Here is a 17,462-nt window from a genome sequence, read left to right as displayed (position 1 = left end):
AATGTCAATTTCTAATTAATATTTAATCACAAAATAATCAAGTTAAGCGTCACCTATTTCTTTCCCGACACACTCCCCCCCTTGACTCGCCTACGAGTCAAGCATTAGTCTCGATTTCCATGTAGAGTCTAAGGCCGCATTTCTAGGAGGGACTCTTCTTGTCGGAATTTCCGTATTGCGGTTGCGTTCGGTAAGTGCTCGTATTCCCTCCCCTTCGCTCCGAAACTCCAACGGATAAAGTTTCTGAACTGGTCTGGAAAGTCGAATCGGTTTTCCCTTCGTAACGACTCTGACAGTAGCTCCTCTAATTACGTTATCTCTGCCTGTCACTAATCTCTCTACAACTCCCATCTTCCATTCACCCCTTTTCCTTTCTTCCTCGTACACTACAACTACATCTCCTACTTCCACCTCTCTCTCTCTTTTTCCTGACTTACACTTATGGAATTCGCGCAGGTTTGCAAGATACTCTTTTCGCCACCTAATCCAAAAATGACTCAACCTAGTGCTGAGATACTTAAATCTTGCAGAGCAATTATCGATATTAATGGCATCGTCTGGTTCAGCAACCTCGTCTGGAAGCGTTTTGATGCGTCTCCCATAAATCAGGTTTGATGGTGTTAAAACCTCTTCTCCCACTTCATTGTATTCGTACGTCAATGGTCTTGAGTTGAGTGTACATTCTATTTCAGCTAGCAGAGTTGCCAATTCATCGAATGTCAATCTCGCGTTTCCTAGAGTTTTCCTCAGGCATCCCTTCACACTGGCAACCATTCTTTCGAAAAATCCTCCCCACCAGGGTGCCCTTTCTAAATTAAATTTCCACTCAATTCGGTCTCGTTCTAAATCTGCCTTTACTTCTGGATGGTCAAATAATTTCTTAAGCGCCTTCTCTGTTGCCTGAAATGTTTTCGCATTGTCTGAAACGATCAACACAGGCATTCCTCTTTTAGCGATGAACCTTCGCAAACAACGCCTAAACGTTTCTGTAGACAAATCTTCTACCAACTCTAAATGCACTGCTCTTGTCACGCAACATGAAAATAACGCAATGTAAGCCTTGCCCATTTGCCCCGATTTTTCCTTTACATAGAGTGGTCCAGCAAAATCTACCCCTACCCTCGAAAATGGTGGAGCTTCCTTGACTCTAAAATCAGGAAGCGCAGCAGTCGGTGGGGTACTAAAGGGTTTCCCAGTAAACTTTCTACAAGTAACACACTCACTCAAAATTCGCTTTACCACTTGCCTACTTCTTGGGACCCAGTATCTTGACCTTAACTCAGCTAATGTAGCTCTAACTCCACTATGATGAACTCTCTGATGGCACTCTTCTATGACCAACCTTGTGAATCTATGCTGTCTGGGCAAAATGACTGGTCTCCTGGCTTCACTTTCTAAATCTGAATTAACTATTCTACCTTCGCATCTCAAAATAGCTCTGTCTTCCTTAATACCAAGCTCGTTAACTAGCTGCTTAAAATTAGTCTGTTGCTTTAATTCGCTTTGGACTGACTTCAGCCAATCAATCTCGGCGCATTTCAATTCGTCCGCTTCTAATCTTCCGGTTCGCTTCTCGTTTTGCTTTGCCTTTGCTCTTGAGTTGTCAATGAATTTCTTTATCCAGGCTGTCACTCTGACTAGTCTCTGCGGCGTGCTGTAGTCATTCACGTCAATCACACCGGTAATACCACTCACAATTTCCGCCTTTGTCATCATTACAGCCGCGCTTTTCTTTTCTTCGATCAGGCTCTCTGGGGTTCTTAAGCTTTCTGTCAACACCGGCCAATCCTCCGGTCGTTCTGTTAGCCATGATGGACCGCGCCACCAAAGCTGGTTTTCTTTTAGCTGCGAGGCTAACACTCCCCTGGAACGAAGGTCAGCTGGGTTTTCTTCTGTCGAGCAGTACGCCCAATCTTCTTTGTCAGTCAATTTCAAAATCTCATTCACTCTATGGCGCACGAACTGCTTCCATTCGCCCTTGTTTTGTATCCAGCTGAGAGCTGTCTTGCTGTCCAGCCAGAAACTCACGCCATCCAACTTGACCTGTGACTGTAACGCGTTCTTCACTGTGTGCATGACCTGCGCAAGTATTCTCGCCGACATTAATTCTAAGCGCGAAATCGAAAGTTCTTTTAGAGGGGCGACTCTAGTTTTGCTAGCTACTAATCTTACATGAGCTTTACCATCCTTCGTGCGGTACACGAAGTAAACCATGGCACAATAGGCTTTCTTGCTGGCATCCCCGAACCCATGTAAATAACACTCTGTTACATCCCCTCCCCCGGTCTCATAAAGGCATCTGTTTATACAAATCTCTTTAGTTTCTGCCAAATCTTGGACCCACTTGTCCCATTTTCGTTTAATTTCTCCCGTCAAAACCTCATCCCAATCGAATTTGCTGTTACAAATTTCTTGAAAAAGCACCTTCATACCGACGGTGACAGGGCTAACCATCCCCAAGGGATCAAATAAACTTGCCAGTAGACTTAATACATTTCTTTTAGTTGCTTCCAATCCCTTAGCCTTGTCGGCTATATGCTGAAAGTTGAAATGAAGGGTATCGTTTTCACAATCCCAAGCTAAACCCAACACTTTTTCTCCCTTCGTTCCACCCTGGGGTTCTAGTTTCGACTTCGCATAAGTCTCTTCGTCCTCGAGTCTACCCACTTCCCGGGTTGTTTTGTTGCTCTCGCATGTACTGATCATTTCCCTTAGTCCCGGGTCATTGGTCTTCCACTTTCTCAGGGTAAATCCCCCCTTGGACATTCGCTCCTTTGCGTTCTTGTAAAGGGTGAAGGTTTTATCAACTGTTCGTTCCCCAGTCACTAAATCATCTACATAGAATCCCTCTATCATTCTTTTGACAAATTCAGGGTCTACTTCTGCATAGGTAGCTAGATGGTGTCTTATCGTCTCATTCAACAAAAAGGGTGAGGCATTTAACCCAAAAACGACGCGACAAAACCTTTACACTACAACACTCAAATTACTGTCACGCACGTCTTCGACCCACAAAAACCTCAAACTATCGCGATCTTCTGGATCCACAGCTACATTCAAAAATGCCTTTTCAATGTCCCCCACTAGCGCAATTTTGTTCTCCCTAAACCTTACAAGAATATCGAATAATAAGGGATTCAGTGATGGCCCCGTATGTAAACAGTCATTTAGGGAGGTCCCATTCTTGGTTTCTTTCGACGAAGCGTCGTAGACAATCCTTAGCTTCGTGGTCTCTGCATCCCTACGAATAACTGCATGGTGGGGTAAATAATGGACGTTTCCACCCGGCTCTTCCAATTCGGACAATTTCTCGATCACCCCTGCGCTTAGCTGTTCCTTTATAATCGAATCGTATTCGTTCAAAACTTCTGGTTCTCTCTTTAGTCTCTTCAACTGACCTTTCATGCGCGACACGCTGTTTGCAAAATTACTCGGAAGGGGGTCATGCCCTAGTTTCCAACTTGACTGAGTACCTCCCCACCAAAAATTCTATTTCGTTCTCGAACGATTCGTGTACTTCGTCGCTACTTTTTATGCCTAAACTTTCTAGATCCCACAATCTGCTAACTTCACGGTCTAAACTAGCTTTGTCTAGACCTGCACTGTCTTGCGATATGAAGTTTACTGACACTTCCTGAACACTCGCTTCGCTAAACTCAAATCGCCTTTTTAGGGGACCCGATAACACCCATCCCAGTTCAGTTTCTATCGCGACGGGCTCCTCCGACTCCCCCCGTACCGTTCGACCCCGTTGAAATTCCCACAAGTAGTCCGCTCCTATTAGCAGGTCGATTTCGAGCTCTTCTTTAGATTGACAGACGTTAGAAAACCAAAGGTCACGCAAGTGCGGGAAATCGTTTTTGACAACCTCCACATGCTCGTTGCTTATGTGTGAGATTTCCGGCACAACATAAGCTTCGAGCGCCTGCACACGACCGCCACGAAGAGGCTTTATGTCAAAACGTACGTCTTCTCGCAACCCTGATTCTTTGCCTTTCTGGCCAAAAGTACTAATCGTGATCCATTCCTTTCTTTCTACGGGTAACTCGTATTTGAGCGCCGCTTTAGCGGTCACAAAAGATCGATGACTTCCAGAGTCAAACAAAACTCTAACTCTCCCTTGCGTACCCCCCTTAATCAATGCTTGGGCTGTCTGGAGGGCTATCTTACATTCAGTACCCACAAGTTGAGCGCTGACGTTATTTCCGGGCCGATCGCTATTACCTCCCGTTGGTCTATCTTGATTCCCCCCCGAGGCCTGTTGCGGTTTGGCCACGCACAAACAAGAATTATGTTGTCCCTTACATAATTTACATTCTATTGTTACGCTACCGTCTCGGCTGCGATGGCCCTTTTCAATACAATTAAAGCATCCACCGAATTTAAGTAAAAGTCTCTTACGTTCCTTGATGTCTTGCACCTTTTTGCAATCTTCTGGGGGGTGGCTTCCAAGGCAGAATGCACATCTCTTGTCCCCTCCTTTGTTAGTGAATAATGCACTCGCTGTCTGGGGTCCCTTTCTGCGGTCATTCGATCCACCTCGTTGCGCAGTTAAATTATGATCTTCCCACAATTCAACCTCCGTCAACAGAGAATCCAGCAAGTCTTTGAGTGTCCACTCCAGGTACTGCTTTCCTCGGGTGATTGTTAAGCGTATGGAATCTGGAATCCTTTCCAGCAGCATGGGGACGACTATCTCGGAGTAAGTACGCTCGTCGACGTTCAACGCTTGAAGGGCTCTGTATTTTGTCTCCACGAAGTCATAAAGGCCGCGCAATCTCGCCGTGTCGCTTTCATTGAACACAGGTCTTGTGTTCAACAGTTCATCTACCAAAGTTCTTTGGATTGCGGTCTTTTTTCCAAAACGTTTTTTCAACAATTCAACCGCTGCCTCGTAATTCGCAGACGTTAAGGTAAATCCCGTAATCGCCGATCTTGCTGGTTCCAGCAGTAAGCCTCTGAGATACGAGAATTTATCCACGTTTGAAAGGCTGTCGTTTGCATGTATCGCACTTTCAAAGGAATCCCAGAACTCCTGCCACTCTTCTAGCTTTCCGCTGAACTTTCGTACCTCCAGTTTTGGAAGTTTCACCCGGACGGTCTTGGAGTTCGCTGAGCTCGAGGTCGCTCCGTTCTCGACGACGTTCTGGTAAGGACTAGAAGGAGGCCCACTCATGTGTCCCGGGGTATCCAATCGATGGAATCGATAATCGATGACAATCGATATCAATCGATACCAATCGATATCAATTAATCGATTGATATTGATAATCGATGACCAATCGATGGCGAAGATTCGTGTGGTTATCTATTGGTATCGATTATCAATACCAATCGATAGATAAATTGGTATGGATTGGTTGTAGATTGGCGGAAACGGAATTGACACTTTGTACGCAGTAATTGTAAACACCATTCATTTTCATGTCAACAGGAGAACGATCTCTCTTCTTTCTCTTTAACGTTAACAGCCCGTCCACGGGAAAAATTCACTAACACTGAAATATCTGCACCTTCTATTCAGTAAAGCCTCTGCCCGGACGTCTTGCGTAGACATTATGACACGGAAAGGCAATGACGGGCAAGTGGGTAATTCGAGTACGCGTGCACCAGGGTATATTCTTTGCACTGAGAAGTCTGGGTTGGAATTGTTTAACCAATTTCGTCCCCAGGGCTTCCTAAAAATGGCGGATGATCGGACAGGTAGCGTGCGTGACGTCTGTCTCGAGGTCCTGTGCCAATCGATGCCAATCGATGAACGATTTTTGTGTGGTTATCGATTGATCACACGGGACGAAAAAACGGATTTACCGAACGTCAAAGGTGAAGTCAAACGCGCGATAAAGGCCACCTTTGCACACCTTTGTACAACTTTGACGCGCGACAAATGTTTACCTTTGCCCGCGGTCAAAGGCGTGTCTTCAGGCGATAAAGGCCGTTTTTGTCACGCCTTTAAACCCTACCTTTGACGCGCGTCAAAGGTATATTTCATTAGCATTTGTACCCCTATCAAAGGCGTCGTCAAATATGTCTGAGATTCAGGCCAAAGGTGTGACAAAAGCGCGGCAAAGTTATGTCTGTGATTAAGGTCAAAGGCTTGTGAAAAGTGTCGTCAAAAGTGTCTGAGCCTCAGGTCAAATGTGTGACAAAGTTGTCGTCAAATGCGTGTGAGATTTAAGTCAAAGGTTTAACAAAGGTGTTGCCAAATATGTTTGTTTTTTTTCCTCCCCTCGCATCGCGCCTCTCGCTCGTCTCGCGCTTCGCGTGAATTCCTCGTTCTCCTCGCGTTTCGCGCGAATGCCGCGTTATTGCCTCGCTAGTCATAAGCGCTTGATATACAGGCTAGAATCCAACTTGAGATTTTCAGTCAAATTCAATTGCGAACTGGATACCGTTAAAAAAGGTGGACAGATAAGAGATGGAGTTCTTAATCTTGTACTTTATTGTCCTAAAACCTCACTAGATGATTAGAAAGCTGAATAATTCCGATTAAAACTTTTTTAAACGCATAAAAATGGTTTTTTAAAACATTTTCACGAATTATTGTCTAAAGTACTCAATGCAGTTTGTCAATGGACAATCATAATGACTGCCGCAAATTTTTGAAGCACTATAAATGTTCCACATTCACGCTGTTGTCACGGACGGCAACCTGCAAAACAGCTTAAAACACTCTTCCACGAAAGCCAGTGCTAAAATCATGGTAAGTAAGAAATGTTCTTGATCAGGAGCCTATCTGTCTTGATGTTATCTTTGCGAAGATTTTCATTCTAGAGTGCTTTTGACTCTTGATGTAAGTGAAAGACAAACGCCATGTATCTAACTTCAATCTTGCTCTGTCGTGTGCTTTTTTTTCCCACTGGAGACTTATCACTTTGCCTTGCTTCTTTTATCTGTGAAATAATTGTAAGAAAATATAGAAATTTGAGATAAAAAGTTCAGTCATAGTGTTTTAAATAAATTTTTTGGCCCCACTCCCTTTTTACTATCGCTCCTTTTCTTCAGAAAATCCCCCTTTCTCTTTACCTTTATCAAAACTTAAAGACCCTGTTAAAAATGTGTAGCGAACCTAATGCTTTTGAATGGAAACATTACATTTCGTGTACATGTATTGTCATTAAGTTCGTCACCTGTGAAATTTGACGTTTGAATCCAGCCTTATTATCACGTAATAAAGTCCAGGAAAATTCAATCAAAATTTCCCTCTATGCCCAAAGCTTAAAATTAAACTAAAGAAACACTTTATATTATACCTAGCCTGCATAACAAGCGTTTCCAATCGAGTTATTGCGCGAGTTAGCCCCTCCCGGCCCCTCCTTCCTCTTTTTTTGCCCTCTTGCACAAAACTCGCGCGGAAAAGCTTGCTACGCGGCTATTTTTCTACCTTTTTAACCCCCAAAGTTATTGTCCAGTAACAATAATGAAGGGACAGCTCGGTATGTTTGAATGATTGTTATTAAATGTTGAAACATACCCACTGTAGTGGTAAAAAAATCAATGGAATATTTTAAAAATTAATTATGCAGTATGAGCCCCATTACGTATAGAACCCAGGAAATCAATATAAAGAGATACTCACGTTCGCAAAACATCCGAAGTCTTCAAATAATCACACTTCTTTGTTTGATAAACTGCACTGAATCCTGTTCAAATAAGCTTATGTACTTGCTTCAGTAATATGCCCATCAAAGTCTGGTACAGACATTTTTATTGAAGTACACTGTCAATGAAAAAAGATATATGTAAGTCTTATATTATTTCATTACCTGAGTAGTTCTCGCAGATAAATATAAACTGTTAGAAAAAACAGAGTTGGTTAATCTTTATGTTAGTAGGTTCTCGCATGAAGTTTTGAGTTGAATTGCATTGTGAAATATAAGCCAGGCATTACTTTTTCAGAAATGCATTAACCCTATTAAGAAAAAGGGCTTGATCTAATGTAAACTCTACTGTGATACAGAAAGATTTTTATAGTTTACTGAACCAGATTTAACGATCCGAAAAGCTCCCAAGCACGATATACACGCCTGTTCGGAGTTGGTTTCTGTAAGCTTAACATAGTAAAACAACTATGAAGTTTGAAGAAGAACTATTGCATGCACACATAGAAAAGAATGACACGTACCTTTTGAACAAGTTTGTAGTCTAAACTCTATCAGAGATAAGGGCGAAAATATTTGTTAAAAAAAAGCTGGACTGTCTCGTACAAAAAAGCAGCTTTTGTTTTCTTCAGATCTGCGTAGTTTGTTTGTTTGCGCGGGCGGAGAGAGTTTGCAGCCGCGACAATTTCGCGCCAAAAACAGGGTGACTTGCTTGGGTTCAGTCTTCCATCGTCCAGTTGTTGAGTCATTGTTTTGCGTCGCTATCATTTATTCATCGTATATTAATCGATCAAGGGGAAAATGATCCACTCAAGATAAGACAAAAACAAAACTCACTTAATTCACCTCGAAAAAGTACATATTCCAGAACATTTTCAAAAATAATTATAAGCACCAATTACAATGATTACCAGCCTGTGTTCGGTATTGTCGTATAAATATCTTTAAAACAGTATTTAAATACAGCTTTTTAATTTCCTTTCTTGAAATCAGTTTCGACATAAGTGTTTGTAGAAGTAATTCATTGCATATTTGCTCTCACCTTTGACACCATTCAAAAGTGTTGTAAAAGTGTAGCGGTCGTATTTGACTTCATTTTTGACTAGTATCAAAGGTGTGGTCACAGCCACTACTCTTTTGACTTTATCTTTGACGTGCGTCAAAGGTAAAGTCAAAGTTACCAGCATATTTGACAACGCCTTTGATAAGGGTTAAAGGAATAGCAAAGCATTGATGCATTTGACTTGATCTTTGACGCACGTCAAAGGAGAAGTCAAAGTTGTTACCAATTTGACTTCACCTTTACCGAGGTCAAAGGAGTAAGCACAGAGGTTATATATTTGGCGACATCTTTGACGCGCGTCAAAGGTGACGTCAAAGCCAATACCATATTTGATTTAACTTTTGACGCGTGTCAAAAGTGTCGTAAATCCAATTTTTCGTCCCGTGTCATCGATTGACCAATACCAATCGATACCAATTAACTAATTTTATCGATTGATATCGATTGATCGATTGGTTTTCCGATCATCGATTTCCATCGATTGGATACCCCGGGATGTGTTGACTCTCGCTCAATCCAGGCTGCAGCACAGCTAGCTTTTCGTCGATAGCTGCAAGTCTTTGAAGTACGTCAGCCGTCAATCTTGCAGCTCTGTCTATCTCGGCCGTGATGTCTTCTTCGGTGGATTTTTCATCGGCAATGAGTTCAGCATAAATTTCCTCGTCAAGAGGCAAGATCTTGTCAAGCTGTTCTTTAAGGACTGTGTGCCACTTAACAAGTTCAACTTCCTTCTCAGCTTCATAGCTGTTTAGGCAATGGTCAACGTCAGGAAGGACTCCTGTTAGAAATCCTCGATGGCCTGCTCTAACTTTCTTCCTGGACATTCTTTAATCCGGCTATCGATGGACCAGATGTTGCGGAATTCTTTTAACCCCGCTCCGCTGGTTCAAACAAATCAAGAGGACTGTATCTTTCGATGTAACAACACGATTTAATGCAATCCAACAATCTACTGCGAAGTACAACTCTCACATACTCAACGTTCGTAAGACTACGATCAACGTAACTAAACGATCAACGATCAAAGATCAACTATCAACTGAAACATTCTAAGTATACAGTGGTTTTTCTACTATCCCTGCGTAAGGCAGTATTTTTACATTAATCACATGTACAGTAAAAGTTCCCATTGTAATGTATCTAAATTAAGTGTCTATTACAAAATCGCACGTTCTTTCACCTTATTTAGCCTAAGAAAATGCATGCAGTTGCATCATTTTGTATCGTAAATATACTCGGACTTTGTCTACATTATTTTGAAATCTAATGTCACGAAATCTAACTTCTTTGCGCTACAAATGTCAATTTCTAATTAATATTTAATCACATAATAATCAAGTTAAGCGTCACCTATTTCTTTCCCGACAGTATTTACTAACATCTGCACTAAAATTAAATTCATTGAATATATATTCGCAGTATACAGTTTATTTAAGATCTTCTGCAAAAAGGTATAAAGTTACATCCCTGGCAACCACGTTTTATTTTTATCATCTGCAATCAGTCTTCACTTCTATTCAGCCAATCTCCTGTTATTTTGCGGCCAGTATGAGAGTCTGAGTTATATTCCATACGAATATCATCAATTATTAATGTCACTCATGCTGATAATATAACAGGAATAATTCTTCCTTTGTTTTAATACAGCGCGAGATATTCTCTTCACGCTGCCGTATGCCAGTGTTTCTAGGATCATACAGCAAACGAAAAAGCAAAATTTTACTAATGGATTAGAATAATAATTATATAATATAAATTATTATCTAATTTTACGGTGGCTTTTTCTAGTTTCTATTGTAGTTTATTTTATTTTATTTTTTTTCTTGTTTCAGTCTCATTTGGCAAGGTAAGGCGCTTAATGTCATTTGCGAACGAAAAAAAAAAACAATTAGTGAGAAACTGAATAGCAAAATTTAAAAAAAAAAATAAATTAAAAAACCTGTACATTTGTATTTGTTCGAGTGACACAACATTTTAGATTTGTGTTACCTGTTCTTGATAATTAGCCAAAAAGCTTCTCACTACACTTAACAGTCAATCGGCTTGTTCAGGGGGAAGCTCGTTTTACTTAAATTAAGCAACTATTTGTGAAAGACCGAGTATATTAGTCGCGCGAGTAGAAATCGACGAAGGCATGTTTACCGTATCAACTGCTATTTGTTTTGAGGTACTTGAGAAGTTAACCTGTTCAGTTTTCCCGGCACTTCATCATCTTTCTGTAAAGATTAATCGGAATAAATAGAACTTGTGCTGAGCGCCGAACCATTAGAGTCCATTTGATCGGTGCTTGCTCTTCTCCCAAGGTGAAACTGATCTAGTAGCCATTCAAGCCGGAGTTTATCCCCACTCAGCTTTCTCTCGTACTGCCCTTTTAAAACCCTCTTAAGGTCCTTCTTCTCGTTTTTAAACCTGTTCTCAATTTCGAGCTTCTCGTGGTCGAATTTTAATTTCAATGTTCGCATTTCCAAGGAAAAGCACTTTTCCAGCTGTTCTTTTTGATATTTCAAAACAGAGATGTCGTGCTCGTAACCTTGTATTTCCGACTCGAATTTCAACCTCTGTTGTTGAAGCATTCTGCGAAATTCCACCTCGAACTTACGTCTGATGTCTTCCTTTTCTTTAATAAAGCCCTTCTCCATGTCCGACTTTTCTCTTCTAAAAATGTTCATTAAATCGTTCTTTTGCTGTTTGAACCTCTGTTCCATGTCAATGATTTCCAACGCGAACTGGTGCTCAACTAACTTGTGCTTATTGACGTAGTGAGAATGCATTTTGGTCTTCTCTTGTTTGAGCGATTTCAACAGCTCCTCTTTATCCAGGCTCATTTCGGCATCTGCTATACTTTTAAAGTGCATATCAACCTCTGGTTGCTCGTGATTATAGAGGGTCTCGAGATGCGCGTTCTCCTCGAAGTAAACATTCTCCAGATCGCCCAAGCCCTGCGACAATGTCCGCCTCAGCTCATTTTTTACTTCATCGATTCCCTCAAGCTCTTTGCGAATCTTCGCTTCCATTTCAGCCTTTTCGGCTTTAAATCCCTCCTCTTTCTCCCTTAAAAGTCGCTCAAATTGCGCTCTTAATTCCTTCTTCGCTTTGATGTAATTGTCAAGAAGAGTCTGTTTTTCACGATCCCATGATTTTATCAATGCAGATTTCTCGTCTTCGAAAGACAACTTCAAAACATGTCTCGATTCCTGAAATTCCAAGCGGATGTTGTCTTTCTCTTTTAAGAAATTCTGTCGCATTTCTTCTTTCTCGCATTCAAAGGCTTTTCTCATGTTTTCCTTTTCCACTTCAAAAGCTAAACGCATATCATTTTTCTCGTCTTCGTGGGCGCGATCAACAATCTCTCTCTCCTGCAGAAATCCTCGAACAATTTCCGCCTTCTCCTCAAGGAACCTTCTTTCTACATCAGATCCATCGATCATAGCTAGATTTTCCTCCGAATTTCGTGAACAGTCGCTTTCCACGGTCTTGATTTTATTAACCTAAGAACGCGTTGTTGGCGAGATCAAAGCACATCACAGCATACAATTTCCTGCCGAGCGATGACCCTTGGTCGAGTCATTTTATTTGGCGTGATGATAACCCAAGACGGAAACCAACAGAAACATCTGTTACCGAGTTTTGCTACCAAAGCGTGAATTTACTCCTAGAGGAACTAATAAACATTAAAGTAATACTTTTTCTAATACTTGAACAGTTTTGATAGCAAAATTCCTCGAAAAAAGTCACTTTCATGACAGCTCCCTCGGCCGTCATGTAAATGCTGCGTCACGCAAAAGCTTCGAAATTCAAGCATACTCTATTACAAAACCAAGAACCCTTTTGAAGCGAAAATTTGTTCGAAATTAGTTTTCAGATGCTCTAATACACCATGAAAGTAAAACAACAATGTGCCTGGACCTTTTCTAGGAAGAAACCCCCTGTGGTTCGATTCTTGTAAACTACACCTCTCATAAGCGACCACTCAGTCTTTGCATTTTGGTTGGTCGCTTACGGGAGGTTCGAATGTAGATCTTAAATGATGTCTACAATAGGCATGTTTCAGGGCGCTGAAAAAGTCCAAAAGAGAACCAACTTTCGATTTTGGGTGTGGTCATTTAGGGTAGTACCCGGGTCATTCTTTTTTTTCGTGGGAAATCTAGTGCCGCAAAGATTCTGGGAACGAGAACCCATTGTTGTGCAATGGAAGCCATGATGATCGAAAATAAGGAGAAAATATTAAAGTTTGTGGGCAAAACTTCCTGCAAATGGACTATTCTACTACTACTATCAGTGGAAATATTACGTTCCTCGTTCTGTGGCATTTGTGGGCAAATTAATTCGCCGGTGTAGCTGCAAATCACTGGAATGTTGACCACGTTTTGCGCTGTGTCCATGAAACCACATCGTGGCTTTAGAATTTAATTAACGGATTCGGCTTATGCTTAGAGGTAAGCTTTTATTCATTTTCCCTTTATGTATAAAGAACATCTTTAGTTATATTCTTTTAAGAAGAGTTTTCCTTGTCTGAAAGTTTAGTTTCAGTAAACATGGAATGTTTGTTTTCTTAATTAATTCAGTAAACTAACGGTCAGTATAAAACACAGACTGCGGACTCCTGTTTTCACCATGCAAATGAGCAGGTGACAACAATAGTCCCAATGTTTTCTAACCCTAAAAACAATGGTCCGCAGTCAGTCCGCAGTCCGCATTTTACACTGCACCGTAAATTAATGCTTGAAGCGGGAAATTTAAAGTGAAAGTATTTTTCGCTTTAAACTCCTGAACTTTAATCAATTTTAAATTTGATATTGTTTGCAATATTTCTATTTGCCTGGAATTTCTGGGAATACACATTCATAAAATGAATATTACATTCAAACCTCCATCTCAGACTACTTCCCTTGTATTTGATCATCTCCAACATTTCACAATTAGTTCATGCATCAGTGTTGAGATATTGAGTATGCAGGAAGTTAAGAGAGCACAAGAGAGAGTGTAAGAGTTGCTTGAGGCGCAGCCGAGAGCAACTCTAGCCTCTTGAAATATGCACGAATGAAGCATGAGCTAATTGTTTTATAACATCGTAGTGATGAATGCAGCAGTTAATGTAAACTTTTATTATTGTAGTGTGTGCTCAAGGAAGTGCGTGTCAATGTAATGTGTTTCATATAATAATTTGTAAATTGGGGGAGTCAGTTCTATGACAGGGAAGGGATATTAAGGCAAGGAAGGGGGAAGTGAGAGTTGGAGGTACAGAGGTGCAAGGAGCAGCAAATATAATGTGATCCTCCAAATGATTTCAAGGACAAAGGTGATGACATGCTCACAACATGCTAACTCAACACGCTTAGTGTGTCCAAAGACACACTTTATATATGCATATTTAATTGCTGAAGCAATCAATGACACACTGTGTTTTGTTTCAGTGTATTTAGCACGCTAACCCTTTGTTTTAGTCAAGTGTGATCGATGACATGCTTAGTGGGCAAGTTGACACAGATTAACATGTTAGAGTAAAAGAAAACGTATCTTGAAAATATAACTCTCGTATAAATTTAATTTTTTATTGGATAGCCTCCATGCCAACTTTCAGTAAGCAAACAACAAAATTCCCTGCTCTTTTTGTGCTTTTGCAATGAAAAGGTAAAATATTTGATCCCCAGCTTAAGGCGAAAATTGTCCGCTGATTAAAGGTAAACAAACAAGCACTTGAAATTCGCTTCTGTGACTTCCCCTGTAGTGCAGATGAAGTTTCTTGTCTAAAAATGATGTTGAATGAATCTGCAAGTCTTAGAAAAACCTTGATCAGTATTATAACCATGACTGTTTCCCCTTGCTTTTAAAAACTTTAGGTTACTGTCGTATGTATTAAGTCTACAAGAAACTTTCGATGTGTGTAAAAGCAAGAGGTTTCAAATTACACGTGACATTCCTCGATTTGCTAAAATCGAAGCAGTGCTACAGAGAGAGATTTCTCAGATCATTTATTCTGTGTTATCTTTGTCATTTTTGTAGTACGTTTTGTGGTAAATTTTTGAAATTATCCCATCGCAGAAACATTACATTTAAACTTACAAAATGATTCTCGGCAGCTGTATTTCGATCTTCCTTCAACCCGTTGCATATGACAAATGCAAGTATGTATACATGTACCTTCACATGCTATGCTCCAAAAATAAACACACTTTCTATACTTCAAAAGATAGACTTCATAACGATAATTTTCTAGCTTAAGTTTTATGATTTATCTACAACTTGGTTACGTAATGTTGGTGTGCTAGCTCATGTTATGCGGTTGAAGTAATTCGTTTCATATTATTTCAACCTTAAAATTGAAGGTGCTCTAAAAGAAAGCTACAAGAAATACGTTTGAGATGTTTTGGAAAAAAAAAAAAACGCGCTCCACATAAACTGAAAACTCAAAAAGTCTGGTTTAAATCCTTGACCCCTTTGTAGAAAATGTTTCAGCTTTGTTTTTCTGATCATGAAGTTGACTGATTATTTACTGATAAGAGCTTTGGCTTTCCCATAAGAATTACTGTGCAATGATTGCATTACAATAATGTTACTTTCACTTCTCATCCAGTACATTTGCGTGCGATGTACATGTACATGTAAGCACACTAAGTTGTACGCTTTAAATAGTATGGTGTCTTCTTCCATGTGAGCTTGTGTTATCAAAAGGTAACTCGCTGTCTGTGTTAGGCTGCTCACGCTTCACTGTTCTGTGATGCACGCTTTATTGTTGTTAGTGTGTTATGTGAGACAAAAGCTTTGCCTTCTTAAATTGTGCTCTAGTGTGCTTTGTAAACGTGTTAAAGTTGATTTCTTTTGTTTTTGAGTGGAATCATGTTGTGAGTATGTTATCACCTTTGTCTCTGAAAATCATAGGGAGGGTCACATAATGTTTTCATATTCCTTTGGCCCATTTTTGGTCTAGGAACTACCATATGGGATTCAAACAAAACCCCAAAAAATCCCTGCACCAAAATTTAACCCCCTCAAAAACCTCATGCCAAATTTTCGAACCATAAAAATTTTCCATAAAGCATTAAATGTTATAACACAAAAATAAAACCATTTTAATAGTTTTGAATACCCAAAAAAGTCCCTTCTTAAATCAAGCTACCCCAAAAGATTCTTGCCAAAATTTTCCGGGTGAGGACAAAACATGGACCAGGGGTCCATGGACCCCCACTTTGGACCGGGTCCATGGACCACTTTCATGGACCGGGTCCATGGACCCCCTGTCATGGACTGGGTCCATGGGCAGTTTTTTTAATAATGAGAAATGAACAAAAACAGAAATAGTGCAAAAATAAGGTTAAAAAACAACAACAACAACAAACAATGCTCGATTGATCAGTAATGTTTAATTGTGCTTACATAGTACAGGGCTTCTGATATTTCGCGCGGTCGCGGACCCGCGAAATTCAGGTATTTCCGCGAAATCCCGCGAAATTCCTCCCAAAACACGAAATACCGCGAAATCCGCCAGAAATATTTCCAAATACTTGTCGGCAAAACATATTTAATACTTATCTTGGCCATTAGACCTGTTTTATTCACCCCAAACGTCCAAATTTATCTTGAAACTTCGTCACTGCAACGAGTAAACAACGTCCCAAAACTACCATCCGTTCTTAGATTAATGTTGCGAAAAACTGGGCACTAACCATAATGTTAATAGCTTTAGCATTCGCTCATTTCTCGAGGAAACTGTTGTTGAAAGAGCAAATGATTATCCCTGTTAAAACAACAACGTTAAACAACGCTGGTCATATCGATGCAGAACTGATCGATTTTAGCGAAATTTGCCAAAAAAAACCCAGCAAAATCGGCTGTTGTTTACTGATTGTTTCTTGGCGAGGTTTCCCCCCCGAAATTTCCCGTGAAATCGGCCGATTTTTCTAAGAATTCGCCCCTGAAAAATCCTTCAAAATTTGACTTTTTTTCCGCTAAAATCCCGCGAAATCGAACGATTTCCCGGCGAATTTTGACTTTTCTCCCGCGAAAATCCCGCGAAATCGGCCGATTTTTCCGCGAATTTTAACTTTTTACCGGCGAAATTGACCGATTTTTCCGCGAATTTGCCCCTGAAAATCCCGCGAAATTTTGCTTTTTTATCCGCGAAATATCAGAAGCCCTGATAGTATAACAAAAAGGGGGGGATTGGTACCTCATGCCAAAATGCTGCTTGTTCCAATGAATTGTTTTCTCTGATGGGTAGATTATGCTTCAGAGGAAAACCTTTTGACTGAGCAAATGTGAATTTTTGCTGCTTATTTCATACCAAGAGGTTGTGACACACATATTGATTTTCTACCTCTTTTAAAATGTAAAGCTGTTCATTGCGGCTGATCAAAAGGGTTTTAGGTTGTTTAATTTCTCCAAAGTGCATCCTGGATCTGAATAATTCTAAGCCACTTTCTTTTTGTCCATGAATGTCACTTTTTCCTGCAATGTTTTGTCACACTGGGCCCAGCTCCTTAGCGCTTTTAGCAGGACGATTATAAATTCTCACGGATAGTGATTTACAGATCCAGATCTTGAAGAAGAAGAAGTGGCAGGGATTGTAGGTTAAACTGAAGCTACATCAACTATGGAGAATTGCGATGTGACTCCGTCATGATTGCTCTAAAAGTAATGAATTCTTAACTCCAGCTTGTTTTTCTAAGGGTGATGCGAGTCTTTGTACTGGAGGACGTAATTCCTCTCTTGGTGATAACTTTTGAATCAGCTTAATTTAACAGTCCTGTGACTGCACTTGTGCAAGCAGAGTGTATGTCATGTAAGCACAACTAAATATT

The 17,462-nt window shown here is 40.4% G+C and overlaps 2 protein-coding genes across 2 annotated transcripts; both read right to left on the bottom strand.

Annotated features, from left to right (window-relative positions):
• On the bottom strand, positions 1 to 3,452 carry LOC140938837 (uncharacterized). Its single transcript, XM_073388364.1, has one exon. It carries the CDS (start codon positions 2,854 to 2,856, stop codon positions 91 to 93), a length of 2,766 nt encoding a protein of 921 aa, XP_073244465.1. The 5' UTR covers positions 2,857 to 3,452; the 3' UTR covers positions 1 to 90.
• A 6,219-nt stretch (positions 3,453 to 9,671) lies between these two features.
• Positions 9,672 to 12,211, bottom strand: LOC140938842 (uncharacterized). The gene has a single exon (XM_073388369.1). It carries the CDS (start codon positions 12,090 to 12,092, stop codon positions 10,890 to 10,892), a length of 1,203 nt encoding a protein of 400 aa, XP_073244470.1. The 5' UTR covers positions 12,093 to 12,211; the 3' UTR covers positions 9,672 to 10,889.
• Between the last annotated feature and the right edge of the window lie 5,251 nt (positions 12,212 to 17,462).

Source organism: Porites lutea, chromosome 5, assembly GCF_958299795.1.
Source record: "Porites lutea chromosome 5, jaPorLute2.1, whole genome shotgun sequence".
NCBI classification, from domain to species: domain Eukaryota; kingdom Metazoa; phylum Cnidaria; class Anthozoa; order Scleractinia; family Poritidae; genus Porites; species Porites lutea.
This window is presented reverse-complemented; position numbering and strand designations above follow the sequence as displayed.

Coding starts and splice junctions, on each gene's coding strand:
- LOC140938837 (XM_073388364.1), bottom strand. CDS start 2,856: ATGATAGAGGGATTCTATGTAGATGATTTAGTGACTGGGGAACGAACA.
- LOC140938842 (XM_073388369.1), bottom strand. CDS start 12,092: ATGATCGATGGATCTGATGTAGAAAGAAGGTTCCTTGAGGAGAAGGCG.